Source organism: Globicephala melas, chromosome 10 (genome assembly GCF_963455315.2).
Source record: "Globicephala melas chromosome 10, mGloMel1.2, whole genome shotgun sequence".
In the NCBI taxonomy this organism is placed as follows: Eukaryota; Metazoa; Chordata; class Mammalia; order Artiodactyla; family Delphinidae; genus Globicephala; species Globicephala melas.
Window position 1 is genome coordinate 58,769,000 of NC_083323.1, and position 26,032 is coordinate 58,795,031.

The following is a 26,032-nucleotide window of genomic DNA, read 5'->3' on the forward strand; positions in this document are numbered from 1 at the left end:
GAACCAGGAACGGGATGTGGCAGCAAGTGAGGTTCCAGTTGTGTCAAATTATTTCCTATCTCTCTTCTTGGCCCCATTTCTGGATTAGAGTTATAAATAGCACAGTTGGAAAATGTCCTCCCCCCCTTTGCCTTTGTCTCAGCCTGGGGGGAAGGGAGAGGCAGAGGGGCAAGTCCCTGTGCACATCCCTGGGAAGCCCCACCCCGATCCTGCCTGGGCCAGCGCAGGACCCTGTCCCCTCCAATCCCTTCCCCTTTGGAGGGTAGGAAATGTACGGTTCTGGGAAGGATCTGGAAGCCAGAGACATCTTTCCCATCTCTCTCCCTCTTGGGGCCAATCTCTCACATTTTTGGCCTTCTTTGACAGTCCATGCTTTCCCCCCAGCTTAATTTCCTCTTCCTATATCACCCTCAGTCTTTTCCTTGTTTTCTCCCTTCATTCCGTCCTTGTTGATCAAACTCTTACCCTTCTTTCTCAATCTCTTTTCTCTTTCAGTTTTCTTTCTACCTGCCTCCTTTGTTCCCCTCCCCAGGCCTGCTGAGTTTTTCTTTCTTCTCGCCTCTCTTTTCCTCTGCTTCTCTGAACGCTGACGATGTATGTGTCTAGCAGAGCCGTCGCCAAGGCCGGACTCTGAGAGGTGGGATGGGATGGGGTGGGAAATGGTCTGATTCAAACAGCAGGAGAGGTGCTCTGTGTGTCCATGAGGAGAAGGTAACATTAAGGGACCACTCCGGACTCATCTGCATCTTTCTCTCTGCATTTCTCTCTTCCCAGACTGCCCTTGAGCCTCATCCACTTCCCATCTCTTACCCGTCCCGCCCCCCGCCGCTCCTCTTTTTCGGCGCCTTTCTATCCGTATTTCTCACTCCCTCCCCGTTCCCAGACGCCGCCTCCACCGCTTGCGGGCTAGGGCAGGAGTCGGGGGAAAGGGAGAGCGCTGGCGGGGGCGGCGCCCGAGGTGGGGTGGGGCTGGGAGGGTTCCCACCCGGAGCCACCCTCCTGGGCATCCCTCTGCGACTCCGGCGGCCTCCACCTGCAGCGGGGCCGAGGGGCGGGGCGAGGGCGGGGCCGGGGCGGCACCCGTGGGAGAGGAGGCGGGAGCCGGAGTGGACCAGAGGTTGCGGCCGCTGCAGTTGTCCTGGCTGGTGCTGGGGCGGCGGAGCGGCGGGAGAGGGGTGGCGAGGCGGAAGACTGCGAGACCCCCTGAAGGACCAGCGAGACTCGGAGACCAGAGACCCGCCTCGGGAGACCTGGGACTCGGGGCGCGAGCGGATTTCCTTGCGCTCTCCCGGAGCGCGCGCGGGGGTCGCCCCATGGCAGGGACTCCGGGCCGCGATCCATGGGGGGCCCCTGGCATTTGTTACCTTCTTGGCTCCCTGCTTGCCGGACTGCTCTTCCCAGGGGCTGTCGCCTTCAATCTGGACGTGATGGGCGCCCTGCGCAAGGAGGGCGAGCCAGGGAGCCTCTTCGGCTTCTCTGTGGCTCTGCATCGGCAGTTGCAGCCCGGACCCCAAAGCTGGTGAGTCACCACACCCGCGCAGAATCCCCGTGCCCGAGCCACAGGTGCCCCCCCGGCCCGCCCCATCTCTCAATCTTCCAACCCCATCAAGACTCAGGCTGTCTACAGATAACCCACACCCCAGCCTGGAGCCTTGCCTGTCTTGGGTCTGAGACCCAGCATCTTGCTTTGGGGATAAGTTGGAGAACAAGGTCCTTGTCTTGGCTGGGAGCTGTCTCCTTTCACCTTTCACCCCAACTTGCATTCTTGCTCCAGTCCCAGGGCTTGTGGCTCCCCTCCTTCCGGGGGCTGAACTCCCTCAGGGAGGGAGATTGAGCATTTGGCCTCTGCTTAGGTCAGGAGGAGAGGGAAAGGACAGAGATGCTGAAGGTGCCATGAAGGGATGGAGGGTAGACTCCAGAAATAACTTCCTGCCAGGCCATTGCCATGGGATGGAAAGAGAGCATCAGGACACTGGGCTGCCGCTTCTGTGGCTCAGGACCACAGGAAGGCTGGGAGAGGACCTGGGAGGGTCTGGCAGTCTGAACTATGTGGTTTGGTGATAGAGGGTGGCAGAAAACAGAGCCTCCAAAGTTGTAGCAGCAGCAGCAGCAGTGAGAGAGATCCAGGAAGGATGCCGGCCAGGCTGTTCCCCTTCCTCCTCCTCAGGAAATTTCCAGCTCCAGGAATCTCAGCAGTGGGGAGGGGCAGGGAAAGTGAGGGGCAGAGGACAATTCTGGTTATTTTCTAATCAGTTCGGGACCCGTAGGAGAAAGACACACTTATGGGGCCTGTGACTGTCATGCTTCCTGTACTATTGGCCCCAGCTCCTTATACGATTTTAAAAAGAGAGGCAGGAAGGGGAAGAAAGCGGCCCACCCCTTCCTGCCTGGGGACTTTTCTCTCCTAGGCCAGTGCCTAAGCCACACTAAGTGTCCATTAATGGGATCAGTGCTGTCCACTGGGACTATCTTCTCCCCACTGCTATTGGCCTGGGGGCAGAGCGTAGGGACAAGAGCTCATTTCTCTCCCCTGCTCAGGGAGGAGGGGCTCGCTCTGATTCTTCTTCCATTATCCCTGTCATCAGGGAGCAGGGTCAAGCAGTCCCCCAAACTTTGGGAGCAATGGAAAGCTACCGACTTCATCTCTTCTTCAGCCTTCTATCTGCTTCCTCCCTCATCTCTGTCTCCCTCCCTCCCCCCTCCCCCCATGTGCTAGAGTTCTAGGACTGGAGGCCTTTTTAGGACATGCTGAGCTCTCTGAGCTATTTCCAGGCAAATTCTAGGTTATTTTTAATAGCTTGGTCTCTTGTCATTTCCCCCTCGTCTCTGATGGTGGCCCCTGAGCCAAACTGGGGGCCTTCTCAGAGGGGCCTGACCGCCTCACCCTGCTCTTGTCCCAGCAGGGGGCGCTCTGCTGTCTGGTGGCCTGTGAGAGGCCAGATACCTCGCTAAGTCCCTGGCTTTGGGGTTGCAGGTCACCTTCCCCAGCACTCGCTGATCGAAAGACATCACCAAGTTTGATGTCCTTCAATCTAGCCCCGGATGAGACTTTGAAGTGTAACCTTCTTTGCTCTGTGGTTTCAGCCTCATTTATTTCCATCAACCGTCATACCATCAAGTGTACTACCATATAGAGTTGTTGTGAGCATTGAAAGAGTTGTTAACACATGTAAGACGCTGAGAATAGTGCGAGGCCCACAGTGGGTGCTATGAAAGTGTTGGTACCTTTTTTCTTGTATGGTGATCCACAGAGCTGGAGCGTAGCTTTAGTGCCTTCCAGCGAGCCTGGATCCAAAGGCTTGGCTGGAGCACCCCCCGGGCTGAGCCAACCTTTCAGGCCAAGCACCCTCCCCAGAGGGCCACCCAGATTGAGAGAGTCAGAGTGGGCTGGACTTGGGTTGGGGCCTGGAGTGAACGGGGAATTGCGAAGTGCAGAGGTACTGGGCTACTCCTTCACCTCCACTTAGCCAGGCTCCCAGGGAGTCCTTGGCTCCTAGCTGCCTTTCTCTCTGCAGTGGCTGTATCTGTGGATACTGTTCTGTCCAGAGGCCTGGGGTGGCTGGGGACCATGGGATGAAGCCAGGAGGGAGTGTGTGGCTGGGGCAGAGGTGGAGGGACTGGAGAGGCTGTGTGTGGGAACTCTTGTTCCAGGTGGGATGGTCTGGTCATAGCTATGCACTCAGCTTCTTTCCTCCATATGGACCCCTCCCCTCCTCTCTACTCCCTACTCATGACCTCCAGGGGAGATGTGAGCATTAAACACGACCGTTAGCTTCTCCTGGTGCTTAGTTCTGCGCTGACCAGCTGAGACACTGCGTGTCTCTGTGAGCCCGCATAATGTGTGGGTCCAGGTGTCCTCCATATGGGCGCCTCCTAGGGGGCAAATGCAAAGATGAATGAGGCAGCCCCAGTCCTCCAAGGGCTCCCCATCTCTGTTTTTGGAGGTGGGAGCACCATGGACGTGTCTGAAGGTTGGCCATGCCACCTAGCTTCTTTTTCTGCTTGGGTACCCTCCTCTCCTCATCCCTGTCTTCCTTTTCGGAAGGTGGCCAGTCATTGGGTGGAAAAGGCATGGATATTGGAATTAGGCATGTGTGGGTTTGAATTCCAGCATCCAACTAATGTCTCTGAGTGGGTTTCCTCATCTGAAAGAGAAGCAAAGAATCCTCACATAGGATTGTTGTGCAGGTTAAATGAGATAATGCAGGTAACATGCCTAGCCTGGTGCCCGGCACCTAGTAGAGAGTCATAAACGTTAGTTCCTCATATCCCTGGCATCTAGCCTAGGGCCTGACCTATAGTAGGTGCTGAATAAATATTACTTCCTTGTATCACCAGTGCCTGACACAGGGCTTGGCAGATGGTAGGTTCTCAATAAATAGTTGTTAACGAATGCCCAGTGTATGCTCTCTTCCCTGACACTCCCCATCCCCCTCTCTCGTGACATTGGCTCTGACACGGGGTGACAGCTGCTAAGAGACGAGGAGGAGCTGTGGGAAGGGAGAATGGCTCTGTGCCCCATCAGAACTGGCACAGTGCCCCACAGATGCCTGTCTGCAGTATTGCCCCACAGAGTTTTGGGCCTTGCGCCCCAGCGAGGGCGATGGAGGAAAAGAGCGGGGGAGAGAGGCCTCGAGGTTTGTCTTGCTGACGCTTTCGAGTCTCCTTCTGCGAAGAGAAGATCCTTGTAGCCAGCTGGGTGCCAATCACCTCACCTCTCTCTCTCCTTCACTCCTGGCCTGGGGGTCCTCCCCAGGGGACCCAGGCAACCTCCATTGCCAGCACAGTCCTCCCCTGGGGAAGAAGCCTTGGCTGTGATCATGGAAAATTGTCCTGCCAAGAAAGTTGTAGCTGGGAAAGCGTCTGAGGGGGAGGTAGGAGAGCAGGCTGGGCCGGGGTGGGGCGGGGGGAGGAATGGGGAAAATCATGGACAGGGGGAGCAGAAGGAAGGATGGGGCAGGGGATTCAGGATGTATGGGGAGAATGGGGCTAGGATTGGAGACAGAAAGAGAAACTTGCCCCTACCTCCATGCCAGCCAGCGTGACTGATAGAATCCTGGGCTGGCACGGTTGCTGGGCAGTGGGTCTTTGACAGATCCCCGAGGAGAGGGTGAGGGAGGCGGACCCATATCTCGTCTCTTGCTTGGCCCCCCAAGGCTGGTCCCTGGTCCACCTCATGGTGCTGTCACTTTTGCTCCCAGCATTTTTGGCATTTCTTGGAAGGTTTCAACTGAACTGTGGTTGGGGAGGAGGGCAGAGCTTGGGGATGGGGCCAGGGAGTGGGGGGTAGGAAGGGCTGGTCAGAAACAGGTGCTGGGAACAGGCGGTTCTTTCAAACCAGCAGTGCTGGCCAGGCTGCTTGGGTGGCGTGTGTGTGTGTGTGTGTGTGTGTGTGTGTGTGTGTGTGTGTGTATCTACTATGTATGTGGTTCTTCATCCAGATGGTATGTGCATGCGTAATGTGATGATTGCACGGCCAAGTGTGTTAATTTGCCCGTATCAGGACATGGGAAAACTGGCTTTTGGCCCTTTGCCTTAGTCGTTCAACACTCTGCCTGGTACCAAGGAGTTGGGCCTGGGCAGCTCTGGGGAGGTGGCCACCAACTCCTGCCGCTGCCCCACCGTGCAGGCTGCTGGTGGGCGCTCCCCAGGCCCTGGCCCTGCCTGGGCAGCAGGCGAATCGCACTGGAGGCCTCTTCGCTTGCCCCCTGAGCCTGGAAGAGACTGACTGCTACAGAGTGGACATCGACCGGGGAGGTGAGGGCCCTGTGGGGGTGGTGTGGGGGGCACAGGAGGAGGGGAGGGGAGGACTTGGCTTCCTCTTTCCTCCCCTAATTCCCAGTGTCCCGCCTCCAGCTGACGTGCAGAAGGAGAGTAAGGAGAACCAGTGGTTGGGAGTCAGTGTTCGGAGCCAGGGACCTGGGGGCAAGATTGTTGTGAGTACCATATCTTTTTTTTGTTGACTTTTAATATTTACTATTTTTATTGAAAAAGGTCATGAAAATTAATTTTTAAAAAGAAGGAGAAACAGTTTGACTCTGTAACGGTAATATAATTGCAATGAGTACCACTTCTTGTGACTTATGCAAGGGTGGGGTGTGTGTGTGTGTGTGTGTGTGTGTGTGTATGGTGTGTGCATATGCACAGATGTGCTTACAGAACTCAGGTTGGCAATATGGTATGATGGTCCGCTTCTGAGGACCTCAGAGAGATACAAAAAGGTGTAAGACATGGTCCCTGTCCTTATAAATTTAAAAATATCTAACCGTTCATCCATGCACTGATTTGTCAAACTTACTGAGAACCTTTTATACATCAGGCATTGTGCTAGTTACTGAGAGAGGACGTGTAAACTCAGGGAAAAGCCTGGTTCTCAGCTAGCCTCCTGCATAGTTCCAGAGATTCTCATTCTCTCTCTCTGTGTTATCACTAACGTGCACAAACAATAAGTCCCTATGGGGCAGAATATGGTTAATGCTAAGTGAGTGGTATGGTCCCCAGTCTATACAAGTTCAAGGGAGGAGTGGAGAGCAAAGACTCCTGCAGGTGGGGTGATTTGAGCCAGGATTTCCAGAATAAGCAACACTTGGAGAGTGGAGAAGGGAGGGAGTTCTTTGCAGACAAGGTGGCGGTGCTTAGAAAGGTTCAGAGGCAGTACCAAGCTGGGCATGTTGGGGGTAGTCCCATCTGGAGGGATCGAGGAGACACGAGTTCTGGGTGCTGGCTTAGTTGTGCTGTGGGTGCCCGGGCAGAATGTACAACAGGGTTTCTTCCTACCAGGGTGAAGAAGTGGGTGCAGAGAGGATAGGGCAGGGGATTATATATATACCTGCCTTACACTGGGCTGGGGGGCGGTGCCCGAGTGATGCTGGCAGATGTGTCTGTGTGTGTGTGCGCGCCTGTACGCACCTGCGTGCGTGCACCCGTGTGCAAGTGAATCAGTGTCTGCCAAATGTCTGCACACGGGCAGTGTGGCTCGAGCAGGGTCCTGGCCCTCACAGTGGAATGACCCCCTCTCCTTTTCTCCCACAGACCTGTGCGCACCGATACGAGGCGCGGCAGCGTGTGGACCAGACACTGGAGACGAGGGACGTGATTGGTCGCTGCTTTGTGCTAAGCCAGGATCTGGCCGTCCGCGATGAGCTGGATGGCGGGGAGTGGAAGTTCTGTGAGGGACGTCCCCAGGGCCACGAGCAATTTGGGTTCTGCCAGCAGGGCACGGCTGCTGCCTTCTCCCCCGACAGCCACTACCTCCTCTTTGGGGCCCCAGGAACCTATAACTGGAAGGGTGAGTGACTCCCTGGGGAGGGGAGAAGGGAACCAAAATATCCAGTACCTCAGAGAGGGGGTTGGGGGCAGCATGTGGCCAAGCACGCCCACATGTTCACTGCCGTGGAGCCCTGGGGCCCTGCCACGCTTCTCACCACAGCCATGCCAGCACGCACACGAACGGGGCCATCGCCTCTCCTCCGCATGGCCGAGAGTTCCGCAACATGCTGGCATGAGCTCCCACATGCCCAGCCGGGGCCCGCATGCTCCAACACACCAGCCCACACCTCATCACTCCCATTCCCATCTCCGCACGCTGCCGCTGGCCGGGCTGACACTCGGTGAGTGTGATGCCAAGTCTGGGGGACCCCAGGCAGCTTGGGCCGGGAGGGGGTGGAGATAGGGCTGGAAAGGCGAGGAGGGGCTTCCCTGGGTGCCTGTCTAACTAGCGCCCGGCCTGCGGGTGCTCCGTGCTCCCTGCCCTGGGCACTAACAGGTCTGTCCTTGCAGGCACGGCCAGGGTGGAGCTCTGTGTGCAGGGCTCAGCGGACCTGGCACATCTGGACGACGGGCCCTACGAGGCGGGGGGTGAGAAGGAGCAGGACCCCCGCCTCATCCCCGTCCCTGCCAACAGCTACTTTGGTAGGGACCCCTCCCCGGCCCGGAGCCACTCTAACCCTCTGCTTCTCTCTCTTGTCCTCTCTCTCCATGCTCCCATCCTTCCGTCTCTGTCTCTGTCCCTCACTCTGTCTCTGTCTCTGATTCTTATCTCTCTGGTCTGTTTGTCTCTCTCGTATTCTTTCTCCACTTCTTCCTCTTTCTGTCTGCCTCTGTCTCTCCACTCTGTGGCCCCTCCTCTGGATGTCCCTCCCCTGGTGTCTTCCCTGCCCCGCCCCCCGCAGGGTTGCTCTTTGTGACCAACATTGATAGCTCAGACCCTGACCAGCTGGTGTATAAAACTTTGGACCCTGCTGACCGGCTCCCAGGACCAGCCGGAGACTTGGCCCTGAATAGCTACTTAGGTTTGTAAGCGCCCCTCCACGTCCTCCTGGGCCCTGGGGGCTTGGCCTGGCCTCCCCACCTCTCCTGCCCTGCCCCCCAACACGCACCCAGAGAAACACCCACTGGGCCCAGGTTACAGACAAGAGCTGAGCGCAGTAACCAGGCCCAAGGAGAAGAGGCCCCAGGGGTGAAGCCTCGGGGCTGTGAACGGGGATCTCCATGGAGGAAGATCCAGATGGGCTGAGGCTGTACTAGGAAGGAAGGAGGCTAGGCCTCTGGGGGACTTTCTCTGAGGGATGGATGGTGGGCATGTGCGGAGAAAGGTCCAGCTGTGTTGGTAAGTCCCTCTCCTTTCTCATCCGCATCCTTCTGCAGAAGAGGAGGAAACGAGGCCTGGGAGAAGCTTGCGTGAATCAAACTCCTCCCCATCTCCCCCCGTTTCTTCCTCTCCCGTCCGTGTGAAGTCTTCCTCTTCCTGCCAGGATGGTGGGCGTAGGGGGCAAAGAAGGTGCATTGGATGGGATGGGGGTCTCCTGGGTGTGCAGAGAGGAGAGCAGTTCCAGGGAATCATATGGGGGCGCCCTGGCCCAGCTCCTGCCGGTGCCTCAGCCCCCAGCCCAGCGGCCTGGCCTTCTCAGCCATTGCCTTTCTCCTTCCTCCCCAGTCCCTGAGGCCGACCTCATCGCGCTTCTCGTGCCAGACCTTAGCCTCTGGGTGGGGAGGGCTTCCGGGCCTCTGGAGGGGAAGAGGAGTGGTCCAGCTGTGGTGGTGATGCCACAGAGGGCACCTCTCCCTGTTAGGGAGGGGCAGGGTGGGAGGAGCTGTGACCTACCCTGGCTGGGAGTCTGGTGGGGACAGTTCACTGGTGAGTCGCCCCCATCCAGGTTTCTCCATCGACTCGGGGAAGAGTCTGGTGCGAGCAGAGGAGCTGAGCTTTGTGGCAGGGGCCCCCCGTGCCAACCACAAGGGTGCTGTGGTCATTCTGCGCAAAGACAGCGCCAGTCGCCTGGTGCCTGAAGTTATGCTGTCTGGGGAGCGCCTGACCTCTGGCTTTGGCTACTCGCTGGCGGTGGCTGACCTTAACAATGACGGGTGAGAGTGGGCTGAGGCGGGGGGAGCCTGGGGGCGGCTGGGTCTAGGAGGGGTGAGGGGCCTCTGGCCTCTCCTCCTGACTCCACTGGCTGTCTCTCTCTCTCCATAGCTGGACAGATCTGGTAGTGGGTGCCCCCTACTTCTTTGAGCGCCAAGAAGAACTGGGGGGTGCCGTGTATGTGTACATGAACCAGGGGGGTCACTGGGCTGGGGTCTCCCCTCTCCGGCTCTGCGGCTCTCCTGACTCCATGTTTGGGATCAGTCTGGCTGTCCTGGGGGACCTCAACCAAGATGGCTTCCCAGGTGTGACTGGGGACAGGGAAGGCTGGGGAAGGGGGGGAGGGAGGGGGGAGGGGCAGGGGTGCAGAAGTGCCTCTGAGGTCAAGGGGAAGGTCTTCTGAGGGCTCAGGGAGAGGAGCAACCTGGGCTCCTGCCTGAGCTTTACCATTTACCGGCTTTGTGACCTTGGGCAAGGACCCTTTCTGAGCTAGTGATGCCTGCAGAGAGTAGCTGAAAGGATTAAAAATGACATGTGTAAGGTGCCCAGGACTTAGTAGCCTCTCAATAAAATAGAAAACACAGGGTATGGAACTGAGTGACTGAGGGAAAGTAGGGGCCTGGACCTCAGGCCTCCCACCCTCAGCCCCCGGGTCTGATTGCCTTCCTCCCACTCCTGCAGACCTTGCTGTAGGGGCTCCCTTCGACGGGGATGGGAAAGTCTTTATCTACCACGGGAGCAGCCTGGGGCTTGTCGTCAAACCTTCCCAGGTGAGGGGAGTGGTGGGGATGAGGGAATGGGTGTCTGGGGGACCCAGGGGGCACAGCAGCAGAGGGAGGGGGAGGCAGAGGCTGGGGTGTGATGGGTGGGGAGGCTGATGGTCTGGTCCCCCAGGTGCTGGAGGGCGAGGCTGTGGGCATAAAGAGCTTTGGCTACTCTCTGTCGGGCGGCCTGGATGTGGATGGGAACCGCTACCCGGACCTGCTGGTGGGCTCCCTGGCCGACACTGCCGTGCTCTTCAGGTGAGCCGTCCTCCTCTGCTGGCCTCCCCCTCCCCAAGGCCCAGCCGCTCTGCAGTGCCAGATCTGCCGCCTCCCCTCTTTCCCAGCCTCATGTTCTCATGTCTCCTGTGCCCTGGACTCCCCCTTCCCCAGGGCCAGGCCTGTCCTCCACGTCTCCCACGAGGTCTCTATTCTTCCAAGAAGCATCGACCTAGAACAGCCCAACTGCGCCAGTGGCCACTCGGTCTGGTGAGGCGGGGTCCGAGGGGAGGGTGGAGGGGAGCCTCCAGGGTCCAGTTCTCCCCTGTCTACCCAGTTTGGGGCTGGGGCTGGGGCAGGAGTGGGCAGGGTTGGGGTGTGGCTCGGGCCTGTCAGCCTTGTCTTCGTCCCCGCAGCATGGACCTCAGGGTCTGTTTCAGCTACATTGCATCGCCCAGCAGCTACAGCCCCGCTGTGGGTGAGTGAGGCCCCTCCACGCTCACCCCGTTGGGTGTCAGGGGGGGTCACTCCGGGGTGCAGAGAAGGGCCCATTGGAGCTGCTCTGCAGCTCACCGGCCCCTCCTCTCCCACCTGCCACAGCCCTGGAGTACACGTTAGATGGGGACACGGACCGGAGGCTCCGGGGACAGGTGCCCCGTGTAACCTTCCTGAGCCGTGGCCCGGATGACCCCAAGCACCAGGCCTCGGGCACCGTGTGGCTGAAACACCAGCATGACCGAGTCTGTGGAGACACTATGCTTCAGCTCCAGGTGGACGCTGACCCCTTGGCCTCTGAGGGTCATTGTCATCGCATCGTCTCTTTTCCCGGCTTCCTCTCATCTTCTTCCCAAACACACTCACACCTCAGTCTAAGATCTCGACTTTTGGGAAGGCTCCCTTTCGGGCCTCTCTTTTACCTGCCGTTTTCTTGCATCTCCTGTCAAGTTCTATACGCCCTGGAGATGGCCACGGCAGGTTCCGTCTTCTCGTCTGGTCCCCGAAGCCCTAAATCCTGGCTGTCCTCCCTTCTCCACCCCAGTTGCTCTCCCCCCGCTAGCCCAGTTCTCCACCTCTCTCCTTCGTCTCCCTGAGCCTCTTTCCAGGATCTGTCCTAGGTCTGGCTGGGGCTTTGGGCAGGGCTGGGGTCTGGGGGTTGTTCTTGCATTCACGTCTATCTTTTCCCTTCCCCAGGAGAATGTCAAAGACAAGCTTCGGGCCATCGTGGTGACTCTGTCCTATAGTCTCCAGACCCCTCGGCTCCGGCGACAGGCTCCTGCCCAGGGGCTGCCCCCCGTGGCCCCCATCCTCAATGCCCACCAGCCCAGCACCCAGCGGACAGAGGTGAGCATGCGTTCTGGTTTAGCCCAGGAAAAGAAGCTGGGAGGGACAGGGATCGTGAATCCCTCGCCAGTGACATTCATAGCTTGCAAAATTCTTTCATGCTACCCCAGTTGTTCCTCATATCTCTAGATGCTGTAACAGGTGGGCCACAGATGTAAAATGGCCCAAATTATCACGCGCTCCTAGTCAGAGGGGACAGGCGGTCATTCAGGGGCCCAGGGTGCTGGGGGTCTGCCATGTTCAAATGTGGCCTCCAAGGTCCTTAGGTCACCTCTATCCCATCAGTTGGAGGGGGGCGGGGACTTCCTTGTATGGGTCTTACGGCCAGTCCGGAAGTGATGCTCTTTACTTCTCTTCACGTTCTAAGTCTGGGACTTAGTTACATGCAAGAAAGGCCAAGGAAATGCGGCCTCGCTGTGGACTAGCCTGCTGCTCTCTACCACGGCATCGTAATACTCCCATCATTTTACTGATGAGGACACAGCTCAGAGCGGTTAGGTGACCAGCTGGGTGTCACACAGCTAGGAAGCAGCAGATCTGCGGGTTGAACTCAGGTTGTTTATTCCCATGATCCTCTACCCCGCCATACGCCTTGGCGATACATGCACCCCCTGGGAATGACCCCCTCTTCAAATCTCTCCCCAGATCCACTTTCTGAAGCAAGGCTGTGGTGAAGACAAGGTGTGTCAGAGCAACCTGCAGCTGGTCCACGCCCGGTTCTGCACCCGTGTCAGCGACACGGAGTTTCAGCCTCTGCCCATGTGAGGGGGAGCGAGGGAGCAGGTGGGGTGGGAAGGCAAGAGATCAAGGGACGGAAGGAAGTCCCCTTGGGAGGGCCAGCGGGAGCGGGGGCTGAGCCTGCAGGGAGAGGGTGGAAGGTGGAAGGTGGGGAGAACCTGCCGAGAGCTCAGAAGTTTGCAGGATGAGGGCAGTGAGGGGCCCACAGGGGCTCCTCTGGCAGGGAGTGACAAGCCTTCACCATATAAAAAAAATTACACAGTTCACACACATCTCACTGTTAAGTCTTCACAACCCCATGAAGCGGAAAATATTACTAGTCCCACTTTAGAGATGGAGAACGGAGGCCTAGAGAGGTTAAGTTACTTGCCCAAGGTCAGTAAGTGCTGAAGCTGGGGCCAGAAACAAAGGTCCGCTGACTCCCAGTCTTGACTCTCTTGAGTCTGAGGCTTGGACCAGTGTGTGCGGAGATTCGGGAGAGCCAGGGTGGGAGGAGAGGTTCGGGGAGTGGGGGCAGGCAGCATGCACTGGCGGGGGAAGGAGGAAGGGAGAGGCGGGGGCAGGTGTTCCGGTCTTAGAGTGAGTGGGATCTGACCCCCCCAGGGATGCGGATGGGACGACAGCCCTGTTTGCACTGAGTGGGCAGCCAGTCATCGGCCTGGAGCTGAAGGTCACCAATCTGCCTTCGGACCCAGCCCAGCCCCAGGCTGATGGGGATGACGCCCATGAAGCCCAGCTCCTGGTCACCCTCCCTGCCTCTCTGCACTATTCAGGAGTCCGGGCCCTGGACCCTGCGGTGAGGGCCCGGGGCAGGGCAGGGGTGGGGTCTTGGGGGCTCCAGTAACCCAAGCTGATCTCTCCTTCTCTCCCCACTCCAGGAGAAGCCGCTGTGCCTGTCCAATGAGAACGCCTCCCATGTTGAGTGTGAGCTGGGGAACCCCATGAAGAGAGGTGCCCAGGTCGGCATATCTGCCCTTATCCCTATCCGAGTGGCTCTCTCACCCCTGACCCCTCCTCAAGCCCCTCGCCCTCCCAGACTCTAATCTCGCTCCACCCTTTGCCTAGGTCACCTTCTACCTCATCCTTAGCACCTCAGGGATCACCATTGAGACCACAGAGCTGGAGGTGGAGCTGCTGTTGGCCACGTAAGGCTGGCGGGGCAGGGTGGGTGAGGGTGGGGGCAGTGGCTTGAAGTCCACCTAGAAAGGGCTCTGCTGTCCTCACCTGATCCCTTGGGGTGGTGCCTGTGCCCGCCACCCACGCCTGCCCCTGTCACACTCCAGGATCAGCGAGCAGGAGCTGCGGCCGGTCTCTGCCCGAGCCCGTGTCTTCATCGAGCTGCCGCTGTCCATCACGGGGTAAGCCTTGTCCAGGGGGGCGCCTCCGCCAGAGGGGTGGGCATTGTTACCCCCAGACCCAGGCCTGGGCTCTGCCTCACCTGGCCTGACCCTCCTGACCCTCCATCAGGCCCCAGGCCTCCTCAGCCCCTGTTTTGACCCCTCCTCACCAGGGTGGCCATTCCCCAGCAGCTCTTCTTCTCTGGCGTGGTGCGGGGCGAGAGCGCCATGCAGTCTGAGCGGGATGTGGGCAGCAAGGTCAAGTATGAGGTTACGGTAAGTGGCCTGGTGAGGTCCCTCCCTTCTTGGCACAGAGGAGAAGCTGAGACATGTCCCGAGGGCTGTGGCTTTTCTCCCATCTGGCGCCTGGTTCGAGGCCTCCCCCAGTTCCTGGGCCTTGGCCGTGCGCAGGTGTTTGTGTTGAGGGCTCAGTTGACCATTTCCTGCTCATTCCTGACTGGACATCTCACCTGCTGGTCTGGGGAGGCCATGAGGGCCCAGGGGCCTCTGCTGGTGGATGGGGACAGTGGGGAGGGCTGATGTCTCTCCCTAGAACCCTGCCCTTGCTTGGCTGGGGCCTCCCCGCATTTCCCGGGGACATCTCCAGGTTTTCCTGGGTTTGGGGTGGGCAGAGAATGGTGCCTGGATCTAGGATCCTGAGTCTTTGTTGAAGCTGTGCTTCCTGAGGCTTCCCCGCAGCCCTGTCCCCTCCATCTCTGGGGATTTAGAACCTGTCCTTTGCACTCTCTTGTGCCCACAGGTCTCCAACCAAGGCCAGTCACTCAAGACCCTGGGCTCGGCCTTCCTCAACATCATGTGGCCCCACGAGATTGCCAACGGGAAGTGGCTGCTGTACCCCATGCGGGTGGAGCTGGAGGGCGGGCAGGGGCCGGGGACGAGGGGACTCTGTTCCCCCAGGCCCAACGTCCTCCACCTGGTGAGGCTTAGGCGAGGTGGGTGGGGCTGCAGAAGCAGGGTGGGGCGTGGTCAGACTTCGGGAAGGATGCCATGGGGCTGGGGGTCTGCGGCTGGTCGGGGGGCCAGGAGGAGGGTGCTGGGGAGGAGGTGCCACCTGTCCCTCACTGGGCCCCCTCCCCACCTCAGGATGTGGACAGCAGGGACAGGAGGCGGCGGGAGCTGGGGCAGCTGGAGCCACGGGAGCCTCACGAGCAGCCGGAGCCCAGCACGTCCTGGTGGCTAGTGTCCTCTGCTGAGAAGAAGAAAAACGTCACCCTGGTGAGGGCGGGGCACACGTGGCCCAGGCAGGATGGGGTGGGGCACGTGGTAGGACAGAGGATGGCGGGGGGAGGGGAGGGCAGGGAGCTTCAGGGTGCCGGGTGGCCTGTTAATAGCTGTGATGGTCACAGACACCGGGGGCAAGGTGACAGGGCACTTCACATCACACCGGTGAAGCAGCTGCCGCCGCCGCCGCTCCCCCACGCCCACCAGGTGTTCACTCCAGAGCAGGGCACTTACCATAGCCCGTTACCCACGCGGTTGATTCTCCCTGCGTGTGTATGAAAGGTCACATTTTATAGGGGGTGGTTTTAGCCATCTCTGAGATCTGTTTGTTATTCTTTTGAATTCTTTTAGGCCAGAAAGTCAATTTGCATAAGGAAACCTGCTTGATTTTCACAATGTCAAAAAACACTTGAAGGTTTTAAAAGTTCTAATAATTAAATCGATAGTATATTTATGTGATTCATTAAGCCTATCCTTTTCGAGCCCTTTTGCCTCCCCGTTTCCTCCTCGTTTCACACAGTTTTGTTCCTGGCGGGGCTCACTGAGCAGATTAGCGCAGACTCTGTGTACTCGTCCCTTTTAGGATGGCGCTGGCATTGAGAGTGGGGGGGGGGCACAGATCGGGGGGTGCTTGGCCTGGTGGCAGAAGGTGAATCCCAGGTGCGGAAAGGATGGGCAATAGAGGCAAAAAGAGGCAAAGAGACCTTGGCAGGGGGAGGGCAGCAGTTGGGCCAGCTCTGGTGGCATCTGTCTGGGAGGAAGTTCCGCTGCCACAGCCCATCCTTCCTGGGGGCCCTCAGCTTCCCTGAGAGCATGGTGGAAAGCAAATGAAGTCACCTCAGGGGTGGTATGAGCTTGTGTAACTGCTGTTTCCCTGTTACATGGATAGTCCTGCTTTCTCCAGGTGAATGATTTCTTCTGAAAGGCCACCCTTTTTGCTAAGAACTTTGAAATGGATTCTTTTACTTAAAATGACTTTTAGACAAATTGACCAAGGATTCTTGAATTGCTCGAAAGTGGCCATTCTTCTGTATAGGCAGCGTGATGGATAGAACGTTAATTTTTAGGCAAATGGGCCATTAGGTGGGATTGGGCCAAATGGATTTAGGTCAGGCGTGGAAGGAGAAGGGCCTAAGTCCCCTGTCCCCCCAGCCGCTCCGGGCATCCTCCTGCTCATTCAGTGAGTTTGGGCTTCATGGAGGAGCGCAGCTTTGCCCACTCTGGACCTGGGTTCAAGTATCCGTTCCACCTCTTTCCAGCTTTGCTAGCTGTGTGACCTGAGGCAGGTCACCTGGCCTCTTTGAACTTTAATTTCCTAGTTTGAAAAATGGGGATGATAATAATATGCACCTTGCAGGACAGTTGTGAATTTAAATGAGATAAGTACCTTGCAGATAGATGCTCAATATATGGGACTGTCATTAGGTAACATGAGCATCTACTGGGGAAGATACTCTTCCTGCTGCTGTCAAGAGACCTCCTCCCTGCTCCCCATGCATTTCAAAGCCAAATAGCCCAGATTTGGGGTAGGCTGCTCTTTTGGACCACAGGGTTAGTTTGGGAAGACTTCTTGGAGGAGGGGAGTTTGAAGCCAGGTAAGGAAAATGGGAGAGATATTGAATGAAGAGCCAGGGGAAAATGGGGGCTCATGGAGGGATGGAGGGAAGGCTCTGGGCAGACAGTGTCTGTGTGACCACGTTTGTGAGGGTGCTGGGGCCAAGCAGCTCAGAGCCCTGCGGGTCCTGGTCCACAGGACTGCACCCGGGGCACGGCCAGCTGCGTGGTGTTCAGCTGCCCTCTCTACAGCTTTGACCGTGCAGCTGTGCTGCATGTCTGGGGCCGCCTCTGGAACAGCACCTTCCTGGAGGTGAGAGTCAGGCTGGGGCGCTGGGCTGGGCATCCTCTTCCCCAACCCCCGCCCTGGGGCTCACTTCTCCTTCCTCCTTCCTGTCCAAATGCAGCACACTCTCAACCCAAGACAGGCAGAAACACCCTCCGTGTTGGGCACCATTCCGTTTATAACTTCAGGAGCTCGGGGGAGGTGGGGGCGTAGGGGCATTTAGGAGGAGGGTCTCCTTCCCTGCTCCCTTAGGAGTACTCGGCTGTGAAGTCCCTGGAAGTGATTGTTCAAGCCAACATCACCGTGAAGTCCTCCATCAAGAACTTGCTGCTCAGAGATGCCTCCACAGTGGTGAGCTGCTGGGCTGGGGGCATGAAGCAGGGGAAGCTCTTCTGTCCTGTTGCTCCAGCCCTTGTTCCCTTAACCCCTTGCTCCCCAGATCCCAGTGATGGTGTACCTGGACCCCGTGGCTGTGGTGGCAGAAGGAGTCCCCTGGTGGGCCATCCTTCTGGCTGTACTGGCCGGGCTGCTGGTGCTGGCGCTGCTGGTGCTGCTGATGTGGAAGGTGAGGCTTGGGGAGGGTGATGCCGCTGGGAGCAGGGCTCCCCTGTCAGGCAGGTGGCCTTTCATGGTGTGGTTCTCTCACCCAGTCTCCCATTTATTCAGCAAATCTGCATTGAGCACTTACCCTGCGTGTACCAGGGTCTCTATCAGGCCCTGGATGTTTCAGAGATAAGTCAGATGTAGATCCTGTTCTCAGGGGTTTTATAGTCTAGTTGGGGAGGGGAGTAGTCCAGGACGAGGCAGTGGACTGAGTCAAGAAAGTGCAGTGGGAGCTCAGGTGAGGGAAAGCTTGAGAGCAGGTGGCCCTGGAGCTGCGCCTTAGAAGGTGGGGTGGTAGGATCTGGATGTGGGGAGAGGGATGGGTGGGTGTGGGCCTTTCAGGACTATGAGGGGCAAAGCCATGGAGGCAGGGAAGTGTGGTCTGAATTAACTAGAGCATGGTGGGTAAGGCTGGGAAGGAAACTGTGGCCAAGAAAGCCAAGCAGTGTGGAGAACTGCCTGCAGGGGACTGTTGCCAGGACTGAACTCGGAACCTCCACATACCAGGCTCTACCTGGAGCCATTCTCATACACACAGAGTGTAGCCAGAATCACGTGTGCGCCTGGGGCTCCACATTAAAAGCCCGTTCATGCGCGTGGCAGTACAGAGAATCACGTCCATCACCAGCAGTCATCCCCTGAACCACATGCCACATCTGGGCCATGTGGAGCCATGCATGCCCTTGGGGCCTCCCCAGGACCAAGCACACCCTCTGGCAAATGTGAGTCATCAGTGGACCAGGCCTCTGGGCATCCAGACTGTTGGGGACCTTGCCATTCTTAGGGGGGATTGATGCCTCCGAGAAACTGGCTCCAGAATCTCTGCTTCCTGCTCCCGTGGAAGGGGGACAAGGCAGAGGTAGAGGCGCCCATCCTTCCTCAGTCTTCCCATCCTCCACCTCTTCTGCTCCCTTCCTCCCTTACGTCCCAGTGTGGCTTCTTCCATCGGGACAGCCAGAGCTCATCTTTCCCCACCAACTTCCACCGGGCCCGTCTGGCCGTGCAGCCCTCAGCTGCGGAAGCTGGGGGTCCAGGGACCGTGGGGTAATTGTTGTGTGTGAGCATGTGTGTGCGCGCGTGTGTGTGCGTGTGTGGGTATGTATGTGAGTGTGGGTCGAGCTCCCAGCATTCAGGCGACCAGGAATGTGCAGGGTGTAGAAAGGAGATTGCATGAGGGTGGTGTGAGTTCCAGGAACTGAGGGGAGGTGGTTGTCAGGGTGAGGCCCTAAGGGTGAGTGTGCACGGCCTGGGGCACGCACAAGGGTTGGGTGGGCTCCTGGGGTTGTGAGCATGTGGGGAGTGCAGGAAGGTGCCGTGCATGTCTTTTCTGTGGGCATGAGTGTGCAGAGACACATGTGCAAGGAGGTGCCGTGCAGTCCAGCATGTAGGAGTCCTGGGAAGTCCTGAGTGTGAGTGTGCAAGGGGCACATTTCTGTCTTGGTAGGTAAGGGCCAGCATGTTCATGACTTAGCGAGGGGCCAGGCTACCGTATTCATAGAGGAGAGGGCCCGCCCTAAGGGCGATGCTGCCCAGTACACAGGGGTTGTGCGTATGAGGCTTGGGAGGAATCATTCTGGAGTTTGCGGGGCTCTAGGAAGCCATGTTTTCCCTCTGCTCTTGTTTGTGTTCTAGGGGATGCTACTGGGTCTCTTAAAAATCTTGGGGGTGTGGAAACCTTTGGGGTCAGCAGTCCTGATGTTCTACCTTCAACCCCCTCTTTCAGGCACCAAGGGAGATGTCCTTGGTCCTGCACCTCAGGCCCCTCCTGGTCTTTCTCTTGCTGTCAGTGAGAACCTGGGGACCCAGCACTGATGGTGGCACCTGTGAGGGCTGCTTCCTGCACGAGCTGCTGCCCAGCCAGCCCCTTTCTGCTGCTGTTGGTTCTTTCTGTCCCAGGGATGGTGGAGGCAGGAGGCTGGGCTGTGCTGGGCATCTGCTCCAGGGACCTCAGCCCCGCAGCCTGCTCATGTCTGGCCTGCTGTTCTTCCAGATGGGATTCTTCAAGCGGGCGCGGTACCCCGAAGCCACTGTGCCCCAGTACCACGCGGTGAAGATCCCACGGGAAGACCGGCAACAGTTCAAGGAAGAGAAGACGGGCACCATCCTGAGGAATAACTGGGGCGGCCCCCGGGGCGGAGGGCCCGATGCACACCCCATCCTGGCTGCGGATGGGCACCCGGAGCCGGGCTCCGATGGGCACCCTGTGCCAGGCACTGCCTAGCCTCCTCCTTCCCAGCCTGGCCCATGGGTCCCCTGCACCCCTTCCCCAGAGATGGCTCCTAGGGATGAAGGGGGCAGGCTGGGTTGCCGGTGTCCCATCAGGATGTGGCAGGATCTGTTTCCTCAGGGGCACAGACCTCTCTCCCCGTGAGGACCACACCCCCCCCCAAACCTCCCCTTAGGATGCTGTGAGATGAGAGGGGGTAAATCAGGGATGGGTGAGGAGGGCAGTGGTGTCCTGATGCAAAAGTGGGGAGAAGGGACCCTAATCCTTCCCTCTCCCATTCACCCTGTATAATGAGACCCCGAGGACCTATCTCCCTGAAAGTGCCTTAAGCCCAGAGGGTGGGGAGGAGGTTATGTCGCTGACTCAGGGGCTCTTCCCTCCCTGGCTTCCCCTCTCCTCTGACCTTAGTTTGCTGCATCCATCAGTGGGTTTTGTCTATTTATTAAAAACGATGTGAGGACGAAGCCTCTGGCTTCTTTGCTGAGTGCTGCAGGGTCTCCAGAGAGGACTGGTTCTCTCTGCATCCCCACAGCCCAGGACAAAGGTGGTGGTTGGAGGGAGCGCAGGGCGCCTGGCAGGGATACTGGTGACTTTTGTGACCAGGTCCTGGGGGCACGTGGGTGTGGTCTCAGAAGTGGGGGGAACGCGGGGAAGGGACGGGGAGCTGTCCTAGGGGTAGTGGGCAAAAACTGGGAGACCCAGTCGAGGAATTTGCAGTTAGGGATATGACAGGGTGTAACTGTTTCCGCCCCGTAGTCAGGGTGGGAATAGAGCTTTCTCACTGCACAAGGAAGGGTTGAAGTTAGAGAAGGAGAGGGGCTCCCCGCGGAGAGGTGGGAGAAGGAGGGGCTTATTTCACCGCCTTTCCCATGATATGGGGCCCAACAGGTAACCACTTGATGGGAGGGGGTTGTCGTTCCATTTGGAGTTCAGAGAACTGGGCATTCTCCAGATCTTTCCAGGTCTCTCTGGTGAGGCAGCAGCCGTCCCCAATGTGTTTCCAGGTGGGCTCTAAAACCTGCTGCCACAGGAAGGCCCAGCTTCCACGCGGCTCAGCCACGTGCTCCCAGAAAAAAAACATTCCTCCCTGGGAGAGAAGAGAGAGCGTCACTTACCTGCTCCATTCCGCAACCTTCCTCTACTCTCACCTCCATCCCGCTGACCAAGCCTGGTCAGAACCTCTTGGTGGAGTGGGAGGTGCTGGCCTGCGAGTTTAGGGAGACCGTCCGGCTCTGTGACCTTCTCTGCATCCCCCGGCTCTTACCCCCCAACTCAAAGTGAGTGTGAAGAGCCTCCTGTGACCTAGGGGCCATGACCGGTGAGAGATTTTTAAACAATGACCCGAAGGCCAGCGTAGCCGAGGGCAGACAGATGGGGAGGTGGGGAACCAGGAGCAGAGATCTCATTGGATACAGAGATGCTCGCGCTGAGCCCTCTCCAGAGACCAAGACGCCTGCATCCCGGACATCTCAGCCAGCATCCCACGGAAGGGTGCACTGGGCTCCTGAGTGAGCTGGGGTTCCTCCAGCTCTTCCCTCCTCACTGTACCCTCCCTAGGTGATCTCATGCACCCAAAACAAAAAAACCAACCAAAAGTTACAAGTAACTCTTAACGTTAATGAATTTAAACCTTCCAGAAAGCATGAATCTAAAAGGAAATGTCCAACAGGTGATACAAGCCAGATATGCTACGGCCTTTCCTGTTTCGGTCTCAAATTCCAACGCGCTTGGAATTTACCAGCTACAAGCTGATGACGTCCAAACCTAAATCTCCAGCTACGTCTTTTTCTGACCTCCAGATCTGGACTTAAAGTGCCTCTGGGTTTTCTGCCCGGCTGTCTCCATGGGACCACAGACCTAACAAGTCCCAAACAGGCTTCTTCTGTCCTGCAAATGGTACTTCTCTCTACCCTCCCTCACTCCCTCCACCAGTCGCTCATGCCAGAAACCTGGAAATCATCCTAAACTCCTTTCTGTCCACACCCAGTTCCAAACTTTAAGGATTCCACTACCCCAATACCTCTACTTAGAACACTCTTTTGTTTCCGCCACTCCCTCCACCCCCTGCTTAACCCCTCAGATCTCAGTTTAAACACCACATCCCTAGGTGTCCTTCACCCCTCTTTCCCCCTTTGTTAGGCGAATCACCTGTGTGATTCCACAGCACCCTGTCCTGCCCCATCCAGGCCCTGGTCATATCTCCTGTTCACCAGCAGGTGGCGGTGGGTGGGTGTCTAATGCACTAGTGTCTGAGATTCCCCATCCTGGGTGCCCTGGACACCAGGGTGGCTGATGCTACGTTTGTTGCCCCGTGCCCATACACTTCCCATTCTGCTCACCGGCCTCAGTACTCTCCGAACTTCCTGCAGGACCCTCTTTGGGCTCTGCACCGAGCACAGCACCAAGGTGCTGACCACCACGTCCATGGAGCCACTGGCCAGCTGTTTCATGTCCTCTCCGAAAGCCACCACAAACCGTTCATATTCAAGATGCCTATTCTTGGCCATACTCTTTGTCAGGAACTTCTCAAAGTGAGGGTTCGGGTCCAGGCAGGTGATCCTGCAGCCACATGGGTAGAACTGGAAGTTGGCGCCAGTGCCACAGCCCAGCTCCAGCAGGGCCACCTTCCCCGAGGCTCCTGCCAGCCCCTTTATCTGGCTGAAGAGCTCCTGTTTCTTGCTGTCCATCTTGCGGTTGCACTTGACTGTCAGCATGGCCATCAGGTAGGGGAAATAGGTCTTGCACAGGGGCTCCCAGAAACCCAGCAGAGCCATGAGGTGCAGGGGCAGGGTCAGGATTAGCACCAGCAGCTGCAGGAGTCGGACCAGGGTGTCCATGGTAGCCTGGCTCTGAGTGGAGCTTCCCTTGGGTGGCTGGCCTGTCTCTCTGCTCCGCCGCTGCAGACTCGAGTCTCCTTTCGCCCAGTGATAGGACTTTGTTCCCTGTCTCCTACTTGGCCGTTTCCTCTTTGCCGGGGAGGAGTTGATGTATGAAATCTCTCCAGAGGGCGTCGGTCCCAAAATCCCGTAGGCTCTTCAACCAATTTTATTACGTGGGGGCGAAGAAACAGGTGGTGCCGGTGTGTCCCGAGTTCTGGAACGCTGTGCCCAGTTGAAGAGGCTGGTGTGTGCTGATCATCTCAGAGGGACGCGGGAAGGGGGAGGGGAGCTACGTCTCAGATCACAGCTTCATGGGGGCCAAATGCCCCGGCAGAGCAGACTCCTGCGGCACGTCCCGGCCTCATTCCGGGCTCAGGTTCTGCTCAGTTTATGCGAGTTGGAAATTCTGGTTGGGTGCCCCTGGAACACCCTCAGGGCTTTGTAAACTGTAACATGCCTCTGCCCCAGATAGAAGCCGAACACAGAGAAGGATGTGTCAACCCCAGGGGGGCGGTCACAAAACTTCTCTGCTGGGCAGCTGCACAGGGGCTGCCCTAGCTCCAGCAGCGCCGTGTGGAGACACTTTCCTGAAATAGCTCATCCCTGCCTGACTCAGGAATTGTCCCAGACCTTATCCCTCAGCCCCGCGCTGGCCGGGGCACAGTGGGTTTGACCGTCAGGACAGAGGCAGTGGACTTGGACAGAGCAGCCGCCCCAACCAGGGACTTTGTTTAAAGTCGTCCTCCCCCAGAGGCCACCAATGACCCTGGGAAATGCTCCTCGTGAGACTTGAGGCTATTGGACTTTCCCTCTTGTAGAGTGCCCATGCGTAGTGGCTGAAGGAAGTTTTGTTTAGAGAAAAGAAAATCAACATTCGTTTTATTGTTGAGTGGTATTCCATTTTATGGAGTTACCATAAATTATTTATCCATCCAGCTGTTGACGGACATTTGGATTGTGTCCAGTTTTTGTCTATTACAAATAGAACTGCTATGAACGTTTATGTCCATGTCTTTGTGTGGATATATGCTTATATTTCCTCTGTGTAAATACCTGCATGTGGAATGGCTATTCATTTATTTAAAATGTGTAATTATTCTTTTGTTTTGGTGGTATCATTTAATTTTTTTTTCTTCTTTTTTTTTGGTTGTAGTAAAATGCACATAACAAAACTTACCATCTTCACCATTTTAATTGTACAATTCAGTGGTATTAAATATATTAACACTGTTGTGGACCCATCACCGCCATCCACCCCCATAATTCTTTTTTTTTTTTTTTTTGCGGTACGCGGGCCTCTCACTGCTGTGGCCTCTCCCATTGTGGAGCACAGGCTCCGGTCGCGCAGGCTCAGCGGCCGTGGCTCACGGGCCCAGCCACTCCGCGGCAATGTGGGATCTTCCCGGACCGGGGCACGAACCTGCGTCCCCTGCATCGGCAGGCGGACTCTCAACCACTGCGCCACCAGGGAAGCCCGACATGACAATGTTAAAGAAGTAACACTCTGTAAACAATGATATGCTATATAAAAAGCACTGAACTGTGAGTCAGAAATTCCGCACTTAGTTCCCATTCTACCATTTGCAAGCTAAGTAGCCTGTCATTTATCTGAGCCTTAGTTTCTTCCTTTGTTCCAAGGGAAAAATACGTTGTGCCTACCTCTCAGATGAGGCTCAAATGAAATAATGCAGGTGAGAGTGCTTTGTAAACCGCTTGCATCATTCAGAGCTAAGATATCACTGTATGGTTATTATTATTTTGCCTAGTAAACATCAAGATGTGGAAGATCAGAGTAAAGCTTCAATCAAAGCCAGATAGCTGCTTTTACTGAGCTCTCCTTTTTTCTTCTCTCAGGGAAGAGTGTTGTGGATGGGAACTTGAAGTTTGCACCTGACCTAGGAGGGGGTGTGTGACCTAGCAGAGCTAATGCAGGCTTGGGAAGAAGTCATGTGTTCCCTAGCATAGGTTGTCATTTTGTAAGGAATAGAATCCAAATCTTAACGTGAGGGGCAATATATATATATATATTTTTTTTTGTGGTACGTGGGCCTCTCACTGTTGCGGCCTCTCCCGTTGCGGAGCACAGGCTCCGGACGCGCAGGCTCAGTGGCCATGGCTCACAGGCCTACCCGGACCGGGGCACGAACCCGTGTCCCCTGCATCGGCAGGCGGAGTCTCAATCACTGCGCCACCAGGGAAGCCCGCAATATATTCTTAATGCGAAACCAGATTTTACTGGCTAGAGAAAAATTAATCCTTGCTATAGTGAGGTGTGCTTGCTTTTTAGATAACTTGTGAGGAAACTGGCTACCGCACGCAAACCTACTCCATTCATGCAATCAGAGAGCTCCTCCCCACTTTGGATCTGGTAAAATCTGGACAGAGGAGAGCTTCTATCAACACTTGGCTAAAATCTGAAGCTTGAACATGGTTTGAGAAAGAGGAAGAAGAAACCTTTTTCTTCTTAAGTCCTGGGTCTTTAAGGACTCCTTTGCTGTGTGATACAGGGATGAGTTAAATAAAGCTGCCGTCTAGTCCTTTTATTCTGGACTGCTCTGTCCAGAGTTCCCTGGCCAGACAGGAAAGAAATGGTGTAAATATCCATTATAGCACTGGGAGTGATTTTTTTTTTCACTTGGGGAAGCCTGGAGAGGCAGAAGGATGCTGCCAGGGGCTGAGATATGGCCGTGGATGGAGGGGATGAACTTCTCCCCACCTCCTTGGGTTTGCTGCGAGGAGGCATCACTTTGACCTACTACAGGTGCTCTCCTGGTAAGAGAGAACTGGAGGTTGACTTATCTGAATTCTCACTCCCTACCTCCCATGGGGAGCAGAGAAATTCCCACAGGGACAGAAAGGAAGGCTCTTGTTATCACGCAGGGAACCAGGAGAGCTTTTTGGCCTGGGCCTTGTATTCCTGAAGGCCCTCAAGTATAGATTTTGCTATTATTGCCAAGTAAGGTCACATTGTCTTTGCATTTATTGATTGTATTAGAAGTTTTGGTTGGTTAAAAATAAACATAAAAAATAGACCAATGTTTTATATATACACTTACACTACCAAATGTAAAGTAGATAGCTAGTGGGAAGCAGCCGCATAGCACAGGGAGATCAGCTCGGTGCTTTGTGTCCACCTAGAGGGGTGGGATAGGGAGGGTGGGAGGGAGGGAGACGCAAGAGGGAGGAGATATGGGGATATATGTATACGTATAGCTGATTCACTTTGCTATACAGCAGGAACTAACACAACATTGTAAAGCAATTATCCTCCAATAAAGATGTTAAAAAAATACCAATGTTTTAGTAACTCTGTTCTGGCACTCATTCATTTTCTAATATACCCACAGTCTGAAAAATGGAAGAACACTAGCCCTCTCTCACTCTTGGGGTGACCTCGCCTGCCACATGCAGATTGTAGATAGGATGTGAAATCAGTTATGACAGTTGTAGAAAGTTAACTCATGGTTTCCTATGTTCTGAAACA

The 26,032-nt window shown here is 56.5% G+C and overlaps 2 protein-coding genes across 12 annotated transcripts in view; one reads left to right on the forward strand and one right to left on the reverse strand.

The window, feature by feature from the left end:
• Positions 1–25,674, forward strand: part of ITGA7 (integrin subunit alpha 7) — a 31,874-nt gene extending 6,200 nt beyond the window's left edge. For 2 of the 11 annotated variants that reach the window (XM_060306853.1, XM_060306854.1), the window contains 25 exons: positions 5,630–5,757; positions 5,857–5,936; positions 7,033–7,288; positions 7,780–7,911; positions 8,647–8,757; positions 9,156–9,363; positions 9,473–9,666; positions 10,043–10,131; positions 10,256–10,383; positions 10,516–10,611; positions 10,758–10,819; positions 10,942–11,111; positions 11,533–11,682; positions 12,328–12,443; positions 13,024–13,216; positions 13,299–13,379; positions 13,486–13,565; positions 13,704–13,778; positions 13,931–14,033; positions 14,518–14,694; positions 14,862–14,993; positions 16,753–16,866; positions 17,092–17,190; positions 17,279–17,404; positions 19,433–25,674. In XM_060306853.1, the coding sequence (XP_060162836.1) occupies positions 5,630–5,757; positions 5,857–5,936; positions 7,033–7,288; positions 7,780–7,911; positions 8,647–8,757; positions 9,156–9,363; positions 9,473–9,666; positions 10,043–10,131; positions 10,256–10,383; positions 10,516–10,611; positions 10,758–10,819; positions 10,942–11,111; positions 11,533–11,682; positions 12,328–12,443; positions 13,024–13,216; positions 13,299–13,379; positions 13,486–13,565; positions 13,704–13,778; positions 13,931–14,033; positions 14,518–14,694; positions 14,862–14,993; positions 16,753–16,866; positions 17,092–17,190; positions 17,279–17,404; positions 19,433–19,663 (3,331 nt within the window). In that variant the 3' untranslated portion in view covers positions 19,664–25,674. The other 9 variants (XM_060306851.1, XM_060306852.1, XM_060306855.1 and 6 more) reach the window with 9 other exon arrangements.
• Positions 20,520–22,506, reverse strand: TMT1B (thiol methyltransferase 1B). Its single transcript, XM_030866739.2, has 2 exons — positions 22,009–22,506; positions 20,520–20,756 (listed from the first exon to the last, which is right to left on the reverse strand). Exons 1-2 carry the CDS (start codon positions 22,504–22,506, stop codon positions 20,520–20,522), a joined length of 735 nt encoding a protein of 244 aa, XP_030722599.1.
• Positions 25,675–26,032: the final 358 nt, after the last annotated feature.

Excerpts from the sequence above, each read along its gene's own strand:
- TMT1B (XM_030866739.2), bottom strand. The coding sequence starts at position 22,506 with ATGGACACCCTGGTCCGACTCCTGCAGCTGCTGGTGCTAATCCTGACC. Across the intron at positions 20,757-22,008 it reads TTCGGAGAGTACTGAGGCCG|GGAGGAATGTTTTTTTTCTG; the intron begins GTGAGCAGAATG and ends CTTCTCTCCCAG.